This window comes from Nansenia antarctica (assembly GCF_963989245.1).
Source record: "Nansenia antarctica genome assembly, chromosome: 5".
NCBI lineage: Eukaryota > Metazoa > Chordata > Actinopteri > Argentiniformes > Microstomatidae > Nansenia > Nansenia antarctica.
Window position 1 is genome coordinate 35,570,848 of NC_137690.1, and position 15,118 is coordinate 35,585,965.

Genomic DNA, 15,118 nt, shown 5'->3' on the forward strand with positions numbered 1-15,118 from the left:
ACGACTGTTCAACCATGGAACCCACGACTGTTCAACCATGGAACCCACGACTGTTCAACCATGGAACCCACTACTGTTCAACCATGGAACTCACTACTGTTCAACCATGGAACCCATTACTGTTCAACCATGGAACACACTACTGTTCAACCATGGAACACACTACTGTTCAACCATGGAACACACTACTGTTCAACCATGGAACACACTACTGTTCAACCATGGAACACACTACTGTTCAACCATGGAACTCACTACTGTTCAACCATGGAACACACTACTGTTCAACCATGGAACCCACTACTGTTCAACCATGGAATTCACTACTGTTCAACCATGGAATTCACTACTGTTCAACCATGGAACACACTACTGTTCAACCATGGAACTCACTACTGTTCAACCATGGAACACACTACTGTTCAACCATGGAACACACTACTGTTCAACCATGGAACTCACTACTGTTCAACCATGGAACACACTACTGTTCAACCATGGAACACACTACTGTTCAACCATGGAACACACTACTGTTCAACCATGGAACCCACTACTGTTCAACCATGGAACCCATTACTGTTCAACCATGGAACTCACTACTGTTCAACCATGGAAATCACTACTGTTCAACCATTACACCCATTACTGTTCAACCATGGAACTCATTTTAGAACTGGAGATCTTTTTTTTTCTTCCATTTCTGAACAGAGTTGGACAACGTTTCCGCAATAAGTTAAATTGACTACTAGCGAAATCTCCTTTCAATCCAGTCAATCCGTTTTTACACCAGTGTTTTGTTCACGGACAACACAGCAGTTTACTAGCAAAGCTAGTGATGGGGTCCAAAACCAATCCCAGTACAGCCAGGACCCAGGGCGGGCGTAGCTATGGCAACACCAGGAAGGGAGGATTCTGTGTGGACAGACACACACAAGCTACTGGGAAATTGGGATGTTCTGTGTTGTTATTGAATTATTTTGGGGTTATGATTTATTATTGGTCACCATCTGAACATGGATGATCCGCTGGGGTCTGGAGGACCATGTACACCCAACACCCTCCACATACCCTGACCTCTCACCTTAATACACACATACCCTGACCTCTCACCTTAATACACCCTCCACATACCTGACCTCTCACCTTAATATACTGTACATACCCTGACCTCTCACCGTAATACACACATACCTGACCTCTCACCTTAATACACCCTCCACATACCCTGACCTCTCACCTTAACCCATTAAGGCCTAAAACGAGAATTAGAATAACCCCCTAAAACCTGACGTTTTTCTGGAAATTCAACAAAAGTGTCAACGCCTACTAAAACAAATATTTCTCAGCCTCTGTAGCAGATAGAAACAAAATTCAAAAAGTATTTAGAATAATTTGTATTATTTATTAAGAAGTCCAAACCTTCATTAAAAATAATTTAAGCACTATTTTCAATAGAAATAAATAAAAATAAAGTGTGGCAGTGCAGTCACAGAGGGCAGGACAGAGGACAGTCCCCTCACATAATCCTGCCTGGTTGTCCTGGAGGTGTAGATACCTGAAAATCCAGATATACTGTAGATTCATGTGAGTTACCTTGGATATAAGCAATATAACACATACACCATTGGAAGAAATATAAATAGTTCTCATTAGCCTACTATAATAATAATAATAATAATAATAATAATAATAATAATAATAATAATAAATGTTATTTATATTGCACTTTTCAGGGTACTCAAAGACACCTAAAGTAATAGGAGACATAAACATAGTAATGTCTTATTATACTATCATCACAATCAATTAGTATTATTATTGTTATTACCTCCAGAGATAAATCTGTCCCGGGACATTTGGGAAATTGGTCTTGAAGAGATCGTTCTTCTGTTACCAGTAGTCTCTCCGAACTGACAGTATAAGAAGCCCCATACTGATGCACAGCCCAATAAAAGTCTTCATCTCCATCAGACTAACCTCAGCCCACTTTGCTCTGGATGGAGTGGTTCTGGTCTGGGCACTATAAAGGTTTGTCTCGGTGACGAGACGCGCCAGAGTTCCTCTGCAAAATTATTTTCAAATACCTGCATCGCTGTTGCGTCTGCAGGTATATTGATTTTCACCCCTGGGGTGCGGTTGAAACGCCTCCTAGGATTACGGTGCTAGTTGTCCGTCTTCCATTCCGTTTCAAAGCCTTCTAAATCATCCGAATCAGTTATAACATTGTCATAATAATAATAATAATAGTAATAACTTTTATTTGTATAGCGCTTTTCCTGCAAACGTTGCAGCTCATCATCAATATCACTCCCTTCAGAACTAACTTCAGAAACTTCTCCGCTGTTGCCAAGATATCGTAAAAAAATAAAATAAAAAAAACAGCACGTGTGTAGATACTCCCACGTGTGTATGTTGATGCATTTCATTGGCCAAGAGACCAGAAGAATGTGGAAAAAATAAAAATACTACAAAATGACGTATCCGCTTTCCCGGCTTGAAAGGTAGAACAGCGCAACAGCACCCCCGGTTTAAATGGGTTAATACACACATACCCTGACCTCTCACCTTAATACACACATACCCTGACCTCTCACCTTAATACATCCTCCACATACCCGACCTCTCACCTTAATAAACACATACCCTGACCTCTCACCTTAATACACACATACCCTGACCTCTCACCTTAATACACACATACCCTGACCTCTCACCTTAATACACACATACCCTGACCTCTCACCTTAATACACACATACCTGACCTCTCACCTTAATACACACATACCCTGACCTCTCACCTTAATACACACATACCCTGACCTTTCACCTTAATACACACATACCCTGACCTCTCACCTTAATACACACATGCAGACCAGCTGCAGAAACATTTAGACACATTAGCCCCTAGTAGGCTGACAATGTCAAAGGACATTAGTGATTCAAGTTGTGCAGTGTAATGTCCTATTATACAGTGCGAAAAGTTTATCGGTACCGCCATTTCGAGCATCATGAAAAGGGAGGACAACATCTGTGCAATCATTAAAAGAAATCCCACCAAAACCTGGACTTCTTAAAACCTGTACTTCTTAAAACCTGTACTTCTTAAAACCTGTACTTCTTAAAACCTGGACTTCTTAAGGATATTTGGTGTCCCAGGTGTCCTGACGACTCACTTCAACTGTACGGTATGGCGACACAACCGCCCACCGCAAGAGGCGGAGAGAGAGAGAGGTGTTCACCGGTCCTGTCTGCCCTCTGCTGCATCATTGTGACACACACACCCACCTCCTCACACACACACACACACACACCTCCAAACCACCCAGCAAATAGCCTCAACTGAGGACTATTTCAATGAAAACAGCAAGCTTCCATAAACAGCACCCTTCAAGTTTTATTGTTATGTCACATTACACATTATTTAATATTGTCATGATTTGTTCATTTCATCTTGTGTTAATATTCTTATAATAGAATGTTTTTATTTTCTTTCTTTCTTTTTTTTCTCTTTTCTTTTAAATTCTTCATAACTTGTTTTCCTTTCCATGATTTTTGCTCTTATTTCTGTTTTTCTTTTCTTGATGTGTTTTGAGCAAACTATGTATCCTTGTGTCTTTTTTCAGTTACATTTTTGTAACTTTTTACTTTTTACATTTTTACTTTTTGCCCCATGGATATGATCTTGTTTGTGGTTTCTTTTATCTTATTTACATGTATCAAGTGTTCTTTATGTTATATTGAAACCTAGCTGCTATTGACGGGAGAGGAACTTTGTCGAAGCCTTCTGGGCTTCGTTCCCTCCCTGCACCGTTTCATGTGGCTGAATAAACTAAACTAAACTACACAAGTGTAAGAGAGTAAAAGGCTCCCGCTTAGGCTTTGGTTCCTGACACTACAACACAATAAGCCAATAGGCATAATTGAAGATAAAAAAAGAGACAAGAGTACATAAGTGACAATTAAGAGGATACAATTACGGTATCAGTACAAACTGTAGCCTAAATAAAACAGATAGTTAGCTTGAACTTTCCTATCCAGTGGCTGTGAGCTCTATGAACCCAACTAGCCTTGTGATGAACCTCCCTTATGCTCATGGTGCACTGTAGCATTTAGCATTGTCACTTTATGGACTGACAACTTTTTATACTGTGCATTGTATTTTTCTACCATATGTTTTAACCTTTTCTAAGTATATGCACATGAGTGAAAGTGTGTGGAAGTGTCCCTGGGTAAATCACTACAATAGCAGCAAAAACAGCAACAAAAGGTCGTCAGTAGGGTGAGGTTTCAAAACCAGGCCAGAATTCAACTGAAGGCTCAACTATAGCCCCAGATGCCTCACCCTGACAACTATAGCCCCCGATGCCTCACCCTGACAACTCCATGTCCTCGTCCACTGCACCAGGTCGACATCAACATGTCTCACTTCCCTGTCCCAGCCCAGGGGTCAACTCACACTCGCATGACACTTCCACATGCCATGGGTCTGGTGTGTAACACACTGCTGGTGTAAGGCTTACCATGACCCTTCCACAGGCCATGGGTCTGGATTGTAACACACTGCTGGTGTAAGGCTTACCAGAGGGACACGGTACAGGTGGTGTATGTGTGTGTCTCTCCATGTGTGTGAACTCCAGTTCTATTGTCCCAGAGGCCTTTTTGGCTTGATTCCCCTGGAGATGTGTCAGCTGTCACCGCCCTGATCTGCCTGGCGGCAGGGTTAGGGTTAGGCGCTCTAACCCAGGGTTACGGTTAGTCTGCAGGGTTAGGGTTAGGCACTCTAACCCAGGGTTAGGGTTAGGCGCTCTAACCCAGGGTTAGGGTTAGGCGCTCTGGGCCCGTTGGATGTGCAGCTGAAAGCTGAGGCTGGCTTATCATGCACACACAATACACTTCTGATCAAGCCATTAAAAGGTTGGTTGGTATGGTTGCTTAGTGAATAGGTATGAATTCGAGGAAGCTATTTTTAGTTTAGTTTTAGCTAACATGGTATTAATGTTGACGTTTTTGCTAGATATGCAGATTGGGTAGCCTACTAGCCTAGCTAGCGGCTAACAAAGCACATCGCTACGAAGGTCTAAACTGTATTTGACATCACAACATGTTGAGAGCACATCGACATGCTAAAAACACATAACTACACATAATTACATGAACACACAGTTCTGGCTTTTGAACACGTCCTAAAACGAAAGTATGTTTACAAGTCGGGCTGCAACTAACGATTATTTTGGTAGTCGACTAATCTGTCGGTTATTTTTTCGATTAGTCGTGTGGCCGCGTGAATGGCGACGCAGAAGCATAAATCCGGCTTAACTAGCTATCTAACCTAACGTTACGCCAAGCTACAGCTGCTCACAGAGCTAGTTGATTGGCTAGCTAGCATTGCTGGCTAGTCTACAGACAGCTCACGTTAGTAGGCTACGCTTGGCGCTGTTTATCTTACAGACAGCTCGCTGGTGGACTCAACATAATTGAAATAGCATTCACTTATCAAGCATCATTCATGATCATCCACCATGACTACCTGGTATTTTAATAGCGACCACCCCTCACTTCATTTCATCTCGCGTTCTCCTGGCTTCAACATGGAAAACCCCTGCTACGTAACGTTACATACAAGCGCCTCTGTCTGTCACACGCGTGCCACAGGGCAAATAAATTAATAGCACAAACGCTCATAGCATGTACAGCCCTGTCCATGAGACGTTGTTTTCCAACATGTAACAGTAAAGCTAACATAAACATTACGACCCTAACAATATAACGTTAGCTAAAACTTACCCAGCTGATTCTTGCATGGCTCCCGGGTGCTTTCGTTTAAGATGCTCGTGCATCGCGGTGGTGCTGCTGTGGAATGCTAGTTTTGTTTTACATATATTACATTTCACGGACGAGTGTGGTTTGTCGTCCGTAAAATATTCCCAGACTTTGCTGAGTCTAGGTCTCGCTTTTCTCCGCTCATCTTCATGTTCTCGCCCCACCATGCCATGGTTCATACTCTCTCTCCTTCTTTGCCGTATGCTGTTAGTAGGCTACTAGAGTTGTAGACGTGACACTGCCCCCAGCAGTTCCTGTAGTGCATTGCAATTACAAATGAACAGCGCAGCTCTGTATTGTCGGCTCGTGTGTTTTTAATACGATGCGTCGACACTAAAATTCCACGTCGACGAGTTTTTATGATCGACGTCGTCGATTATGTCGACTAATCGTTGCAGCCCTAAAGTCAAGTCTCCCTTACCGGTAGCCTCCGGCAAACGAGAACAGTGAATCCAATCCACAAATCATGTATGTAGTGATCGTTTAAACTGTTGCTTATTATATAGAGTGGGTACTTTGAAACTTCAAGTTGCGTGTTATGAAAAAAAAGGGAAAACTAGATTATTGTTGACACAATGAGTTTCACTTTCACTTGTTGACCCCTTCGAGTGAGCGTGTGGTTTGCAAGTTCACCAGTCGCAGTCACATATTTTCAAAACTTGGGGAGCTCCTGATATAACCTTTAGGAGGACTGACCTTTCCCAGAGGGCTGGGGCAGGACGAAGCCAGGCAGGAGGAAGGGCGCTCCGGTGGTGAGGCCGGCTGGCTTGAGTTCACACACACCGTACGTGGTCAGGCAGGTCACCAGGTTCACCAGGTCCTTTAGAGCGTCTTTGCAGTCGTCCTCTTTGGCCTGCTCCAATCTGGGACAGAGGAGAGGAATGTGGGTGATAATACTATATACACACAGACACACACACACACACAAACGACACAGAGTGTGAGGTCACAGAGGAAGGTGTGTCCTACCTGAGTGTGAGGTCACAGAGGAAGGTGTATCCCTGACACATGCGGAAGTCGTCCAGCAGCGCCTGAGACACGTGGCTGGAGTCCTTCAGGAAGCAGGAGAGGCCAGCGAACATCTCCACGATCTCCAGGGGCGAGAGGTCGTCAGACTGCTGCATGTTCTGGATGCACGTGGCCAGGCATTCTTTCTCTGCGGGGGGATGTTATGAGAGGGCGGTTGGTAAGGAACTGGGTGGACTGGAAATGTACTGGAAATGTTACACAGGAAGTATGAGGAAAATGAGAGTGCAGTTATGAAGTATTTGGAGCTGACCACGAGTAGATGATAGGAAGTCAAGTATCATCATGTTGAAAGAGAGTAAAGGCAGTCCCCGTTATTTCCCGGTTGGACCACAATTAAACAAGACAGTTTGCGTGGTATGTTTGTTTCAGCTGTCACACACACACACACACACACACACACACACCACACACTTACCGTGGATGTACTTGACGACGTTGACGCTGAGCCCGTGGCGGGAAATGGTGGTGAGCACCTCCCCGGCGCTCTTCCTCCAGGGCAGGTTGTGGGGTGGGCACCAGGAGGTGATGGCGCTGAACAGCAGCTGCAGGTCGTCCTTCAGGGCCAGCTCCTCCGCGGGGGACACAAAGCTGCACAGCTTCACCAGGATCTGTGCTCGCATGGGAGGGGCAAAGGACAGGTTGATTTTTTTGGATCGAAATGTATTTTTTGCTCTAGGCACAGGGTCGGCCATAGTCAGCACCCCTGGAGCAATTAGGGGTTAACACTAGAACAGCCATGAGGGGTCGTGAGTAAAGAAAAATAATAATACATTAGACTTATATAGCGCTTTTCTAGACACTCAAAGACGCTTTACAAACTGAAAAGATTGAGTAGTAATAATAAAAAGACACAAAAGGTTAAGGTAGTGCTGGGGACACATGGGAAGGGAAGGGGGAGAGGGTTAACTGGTAAAGGCAAGCTTGAAGAGGTGGGTTTTGAGGACCTGTTTAAATGTTGGGAGGGTGTTGGCCTGTCTGATGTGGTTGGGGAGGGCGTTCCAGAGGGACGGGGCTGCGGCTGAAAAGGCCCCATCACCCCAGGTCCGGAGCTTGGTCCTGGTGGTCGAGGGTGGTTTGGTCATCAGACCTGAGGCAACGGGAGGGGGTGTGGAGGGGGACGAGGTCGGCAAGGTAGGAGGGGGCCAGATTGGATCCTGAATTTGACCGGGAGCCAGTGTAGGTTTTCGAGGACAGGGGTGATGTGGTCACGGCAGCGAGTGGAGGTGAGCAGACGGGCAGCAGAGTTCTGGACGTATTGGAATTTGTTTAGGATGTTATTAGGCAAACCATAGAGGATGCTGTTGCAGTCGAGTCGGGAAGTTATGATGGCTTGGATGAGTGTTTCAGCAGCGGAAAAGGAGACGGAGGGTCGGATGCGGGCAATGTTCCTGAGGTGGAAAAAAGCTGATTTAGTGACCTGGTTGGCATGGGGAAGGAACGAGAGGGTGGGGTCAAAGATGATGCCGAGGTTGCGGACGTGGTTGGAGGGGGTTACGGTGAAGCCATCAATGTTGAGTGAGAATGTCTAGGTGGAACGGGTGAGGGACTTTGGGCCGATGATGAGGATTTCCAATTTATTGCAGTTGAGTTTCAGAAAATTCAGTTGCATCCATGATTTTATGTCACTGAGGCAGGTAGTGAGAGTAGGCAGATGGTTTTGGAGGAGAGGTAGAGTGGTTTTGGAGGAGAGGTAGAGTGTCATCGGCATAGCAGTGGAAGCGGAGGCCGTGGCGGCGGAGGACCTGTCCAAGGGGAAGGATGTACAGGATGAAGAGGAGGGGGCCTGTACCCTGGGGGACACCGTGGGTGACTGGAGCAGTGGGGGATTTACAGTTATTTATTGAGATGTATTGATGTCTGTCAGAGAGATAGGACTTGAACCAGGAGAGGGCGGTGCCGGTTATGCCAATGTGTTGGAGACGGGTGAGGAGGATGGAATTGTTGATGGTGTCAAAGGCGGCGCTGAGGTTGAGGAGGATGAGGATGGTGAGGTGGCCAGAGTCAGCAGAGAGGAATATGTTGTTGGTGATTTTTAGTAGTGCTGTTTCAGTACTGTTTGGAACGGAAGCCAGATTGGAATGGTTCATGCAGGTTATTGGAGTCAAGGGGTCTCTGAAGCAAGCAAAAAACTTTGTGCGAAATGTGAATCAACAAGCGAATAGAGAGCATTCAGCATCCGTGCATGTTGATGTGGCGTGGCAAACACCTTCTCGTGGTAAGTAGCTAATGACTGCTAAAGGCAAGAAGCGAAACAAAGTTTGCCAACCAGGGCCCCTCACCCGGGCTGGTGTTCGGCAGCAGCTGGGGGAGAGGTCTGCTGACCTTGAACCCAGAATACTGCAGCTGAACACCGAAGGACTAACCCCCAGTAAGATCGACGTCATCGAACACCTGGCCAATACCACCAAGGCCCTCGTCATTCTCCTCCAGGAGACCCACTGCATATCAGCAGACGAGCTAATTCTACCAAACTTCGAGCTAGCTGGGTCTACCCTGAGCAGGAAGCATGGCATCGCCACGTTTGTCCAACAAAGGTTGAGCTGGACTCTCGCTGACCAATCCCCGGCTGACTCTGAGATTGAGTGGCTGTGCGCAGTGGCGGATTAACACATAGACTTACCTAGGCTGCAGCCTAGGGCCACCACCACTAGGGGGCCACCTAACATTGGATCAAAAAAATATATTTTAAAAATAAAATAATAATAAATAATAAAATAACAAAAAATCCTGAGGCCCCCCTATATTTTCTATCCTGAGGCCCCCCTATATTTTCTATAGTTTGATTCGAGAGAAATCTCGCGCATCTCATCTCACCAGTTTGAGTCAAGCAGGACGTATAGCCTAGGCTAAATTCGCCGGTCAAAGTTGCAAAAATGAAGCGGACGCACATTAGTGGGGCCAAAAAACGAAAAGAACTAATGAAAAAATAACTAAATATAGCAAAGTTGCCCAAGATTTCAAAAAAAAAATCTAATAATGATGCTGCGCCTGCGACGACCAATGTTGTCGAGAATGAGAGCCACGAAACGGTTAGCTCTGGGTCGGGTGTCGCTAGCACTAGCAGCTCTGGGTCGGGTGTCGCTAGCACTAGCAGCTCTGGGTCGGGTGTCGCTAGCACTAGCAGCTCTGGGTCGGGTGTCGCTAGCACTAGCAGCTCTGGGTCGGGTGTCGCTAGCACTAGCAGCTCTGAGGCGAACATGGGGGGGGAGATGCAGGCTGTCGAGGCTGAGCGCGGAGAAGAGGCACTAACGTTACCACCACCAGCTGACAGTGACACTGATCACTAACGTTACCACCACCAGCTGACAGTGACACTGATCACTAACGTTACCACCACCAGCTGACAGTGACACTGATCACTAACGTTACCACCACCAGCTGACAGTGACACTGATCACTAACGTTACCACCACCAGCTGACAGTGACACTGATCACTAACGTTACCACCACCAGCTGACAGTGACACTGATCACTAACGTTACCACCACCAGCTGGCAGTGACACTGATCACTAACGTTACCACCACCAGCTGACAGTGACACTGATCCCGAGCAGGACAATCAAGAAGAGGAGGCAACACCACCACCAGGTCCAGACACAAATCCTACCACCACTTACAGCTCGGATCCTGGATTGTGGGATACAGTTGGTGAAGACATGAGAACATATTGGATTAAGATGGGGCCACAATGTTGTCAAAATAAAGATGCTAATGTCGCCGCTTCAGAAACACAGCACAAGCATCAGAAGAGGTATTTTTCAAAAACACTATTTAAAAGAAAACATTTAATGGCGAAACCGTGCCTCGAGAATGGTTAATTTATTCACCTGCAAAAGGAAAAGTATTTTGTTTCGCATGTAAATTATTTGCAGACGGTGCTCATAAATCAGGACTCAAAACAGGCTACAATGACTGGAAACACGCAGCAGTGTGTCTGGCTGAGCATGAAGGTTCCGAAAGCCACAGGAAAGCTATGCTATGTTATATATATATATATATATATATATACACACACATATGCTAAAGCTATGCTTTCCTATGTGAATGGTCTTTATTGTTGTCATTGCTATAGTACAGGTACCAAACAACGACATTTGGGAGGGGTGGCTCCCCTGGTGCTAGGAAAGAAAAAAAAAAGAAAAAAAAAAGAAGGGAAAGGAGCTGGTTTACATGAATGAAGGCTATGTACACTATCCACTATACTATACTGTACAGATAAAACGACTAGGGTTGTCATATTGCACATAGTGTTATTGCACATTCATTTAAAGTGTCGCAGTTTGCAGGCTTGAAATGTACACATTTGTGCCTCAGCACTATACCTGATTTTTTCAATCCAGCAGCTGCCATCAATCCGTCCAGACTGTCCAGGGCCCAGAACCTAGGTCTTTGCTGTGTTCAGGGCCTGGATGGCCCTGGGGTAGAAGCTGAGCTTCAGTCTGTTTGTCCTTGCGGCAATGGTCCTGTACCGCCTTTTCGAGGGCAGCCGGGCAAAGTGTTCGTACCCAGGGTGGGATGTGATGCGCTGTGCTGTTGCTGGCTGTATTGACTCAGAACTAAAAAAGCTGTTTGACAACGAGTGTGCTTATTGGACAGATGTGTTAAAGCGAGTGGTTGTAGTGGTGAAGTTTCTTGCAGAGCGAGGATTACCATTGAGGGGACACTGTGAAACCTTTGGCCAGCCTTATAATGGGAATTTTATGGGTGTGTTGGAAGTGATCAGTGAGTTTGATCCATTCTTGAAAGCGCACATAGACAAATATGGAAATGCTGGCAAGGGAACCCCATCTTACCTCTCATCAACAACATGCTTAGAATTTATTGAATTGATGGGAGAGCATGTCCGAGCTGAGATAATCAGCCAGGTAAAAATAGCAAAGTACTTTTCAATCAGCGTCGACTCTACACCAGATGTTGCACACACAGACCAGCTCACATTCATCATACGATATGTGTCACCAGATGGATGCGTGGAGGAGCGTTTTCTCAAGTTTTTGCCAATTCAGAGTCATTCAGGGGAGTCACTTTATCAGTCTGTTCTTGGCGTTTTGGAAGAAATGGGCATTGACATCAATAACTGCCGAGGCCAATGTTATGACAATGCAGCCAACATGTCCGGCATTTACAGTGGTTTGCAAGCACGCATTAAGGAGATAAATCATTTGGCCGAGTGGGTACCCTGCGCAGCGCATACACTCAATTTAGTGGGAGTTGCCAGTGTAAATTGTTGCCCTGTGACAATGGATTTTTTAAATTTTGTACAGACACTTTATAATTTTTGTTCCAAATCCACGGCGCGTTGGCAGATAATAACTGCGGGGCTAAATGTTATTGACAACAAGAGGCTGGAGACATTGAAAAGTTTGTCAGATACTAGATGGTCAGCACATGCGCAAGCAACAAAAGCACTACACCAGAACTATGCCAACATCCAAGAGTCACTGAATGATAACAACCTTTTCAGTGCATTTTTTATTGTTTGCATTACGTTATTATTATTATTATTATTAAATATGTGTTTTATGGTAAAGCATTATGAGTGGTGTGTGTGTGCAGGGTGCTCGTGAGTTGTGTATTTTGGGGAGGGGGAGGCTCGTGTATGGGGGGGGGGCTCACACAAAGGAGTAGCCTAGGGCAACTGACCACCTTAATCCGCCACTGGCTGTGCGTGGACGTTGCCGGTCTAAAAATCGTCAATGTCTACAAACCTCCACCCTCGCGAGTCACACCAGTGTGTCAACCAGTGTTCCCCCAGCCCTGTATCTATGCTGGCGACTTCAATTGCCAGCATGAAGACTGGGGCTACCGTACCAACTCACCCGACGGAGAGAACCTGGCTGTCTGGGCAGCTAATAACAGCCTGGCCCTGTTGTACGACCCCAAGGGCGCAGCCAGTTTCCGCTCCGGTCGCTGGAACACTGGGACGAACCCTGACCAGCCATTCGCGAGTGTCAGCGCTGACAACTGGCTCCCTGATAGACGTGTGCTAGGAAAGTTCCCGAGGTCTCAACATCGACCCTCACTCACCCTCACACTCCAAACTCGTGGACCTTGTCCCGAGTGAGCCAGTGAAACGGTGGAAGTTCCGAAAGGCCGAATGGAAACACTTCCGCCTCCTTACCAACAAATCCACAAGGCACCTCCCATCGCCTAGCACTAACAACGTGGATGAGGCGTACCGGGACTTCTGCGGCATGTTGGTGAAAGCGGCAAAAAAAAAAAAAACATGCGGACGTCGCAATAGCTACAAACCGTGTTGGGATGAGGAGTGTGAGAAGCTCCACTGTGCCTTCCTCCAGGCCACTGCAGGAGCTGAGTCGGAGAGGCTTGCAACAGCCTTGCTGTCAAGACTCATTCGTAAAAGACAGGAGCGCTGGGAGGAGGCTATTGATTCCATCGACTTCTCGCACTCCAGCCGTAAGGCATGGAGTACCATGAACAATCTCACTGGTAGGTCCAGACACAAAAAGTGGGTCATACGAGGGCAAAGACCGCGAGTCGTCTCGACTTGTGGCAAAAGAAGTGTCAGACCTCTGGAGGGCCCCAACACCTAGCAGTGATTCCATCTCCGGTGAATTCACCCCGGAGGAGTTCGCTGCTGCCCTCCAGCATCTAAAGCCAGGGAAAGCTCCGGGACCTGATTCTGCCCGGAGCTTATTCTCCATGCCACACCCGCCTTGAAGTCCTGGCTGAGAGCGTTCCTCACTTCCTGTTTGCGCCAACTCAAGATCCCCAAAATCTGGCGAAGAGCCCTAGTTGTTGCGATCCCTAAACCGAATAAGCCTGAAGGGGACCCAAAGAGTTACCGTCCCATCTCTCTGTGATGCATCCCCTTCAAGATCCTCGAGCGTCTCATCTACGCCCGCATCGAACCAATTGTCGACCCGCTGCTCCCACGTGAGCAGGCCGGGTTCCGACGCGGGAGGTCGACCGTAGATCAAGTCACCATGATGACTCAATACATTGAGAAATGTTTTTCGGGGCCGTCTTTATAGATCTGACGGCTGCCTACGATACGTATGGCATCGCGGCCTCACCTGCAAGCTGCTCCGCCTGCTGCCGGACAGGCACATGGTCAGAACGATCATGGAGCTCATCCGTAATCGCAGCTTTACCCTCACGAACCTCAAGGCCTCAAGAACGGCGTCCCTCAGGGATCGGTCCTGGCCCCCCTCCTCTGTAATATCTCCACCTATGACCTGCCCAACACACTCTCGCGGAAGTACGCCTACGCAGACGACCTTGCAGTGGTGTACTTTGCTGGAAATTGGCAGTCTGTGGAGGGGATTTTGAGCCAGGACATGCAGACACTAGTGGCATATTTCCGGAAATGTAGATTGAAGCTTAGCGAGGCAAAGACGGTGTTGGCTGCCTTCCACCTTAACAACAGGGAGGCTAAACGTGAGCTTAGAGTACACCTAGGTGGAACTCCCCTGCCATGTTCCGCTGAGCCAGTCTATCTCGGCGTGACATTGGACAGGACGCTCAAATTTCGCCGGCACCTCGAGTCACTGAGCAAGAAGCTAACAGCTTGTGTGGTGTTGATGAGGCGACTGGTTGGCTCGGGCCAGTATGGTGTCGCAGTGCCCACACCCGCCTCATCGACTCGCCTATAAACGAAGCCTTGCGCATTGTGACAGGATGCCTGCGTCCTACCCCCGTGGACAACCTTCCCATTCTAGCAGGCATCCAGCCCGCAGGCATCCAGCCCGCAGGCCTCCACCGCATGGGAGCCACAGCACGTCTCGCCTGCCGGGCCGTGGAGCTTAATAACCATCTGCTCCATGATAGGCTCACTATAACAGCGGAGCCCTCCCGGCGTCTTAAGTCGAGACACCCATTTGTGCCTGCCGCACAGGATCTCAGGCAGCAATGCAGAAATCTTAACATCAGTGCGGCAGGATGGGCGGATTATATGTAGCGCATGGAGTGGGAGGCAAACACCTTCAAACTCCATGACTACATCCGAGTCGCCGGCCCTGAGCCCCTCGGGATGGACTTGCCAAGGCTATCCTGGGTGAGACTCAATCGTCTTCGGACCGGCGTCTGGCGTTTCCGCTCATCAATGCACAGATGGGGCTTGGCCCCAAATGCGTCGTGCAAGTGTGGCGCAGAGGACCAAACCGCAGACCATCTTATCCTGGATTGCCCAGTGTACCACCCACCCAACGGGATGCATGGTCTGTCGGTATTAGATGACGAGACGATGACGTGACTTCTGGAGGGGTGTCCAGAAATATAGCCCGGGTGAGCCCTTCA

General features: G+C 47.2%; 1 protein-coding gene across 1 annotated transcript in view; it reads right to left on the reverse strand.

Moving 5' to 3' along the window:
• The window catches only part of wdfy3 (WD repeat and FYVE domain containing 3), a gene marked incomplete at both ends in the record, with an annotated part of 216,286 nt that overhangs the window by 159,449 nt on the left and 41,719 nt on the right, over positions 1 to 15,118 (reverse strand). The window contains 3 exons of the mRNA XM_080531591.1: positions 6,525 to 6,691; positions 6,798 to 6,984; positions 7,273 to 7,465. Of these exons, the coding sequence (XP_080387717.1) occupies positions 6,525 to 6,691; positions 6,798 to 6,984; positions 7,273 to 7,465 (547 nt within the window). The remainder of the gene's footprint in view (positions 1 to 6,524; positions 6,692 to 6,797; positions 6,985 to 7,272; positions 7,466 to 15,118) is intronic.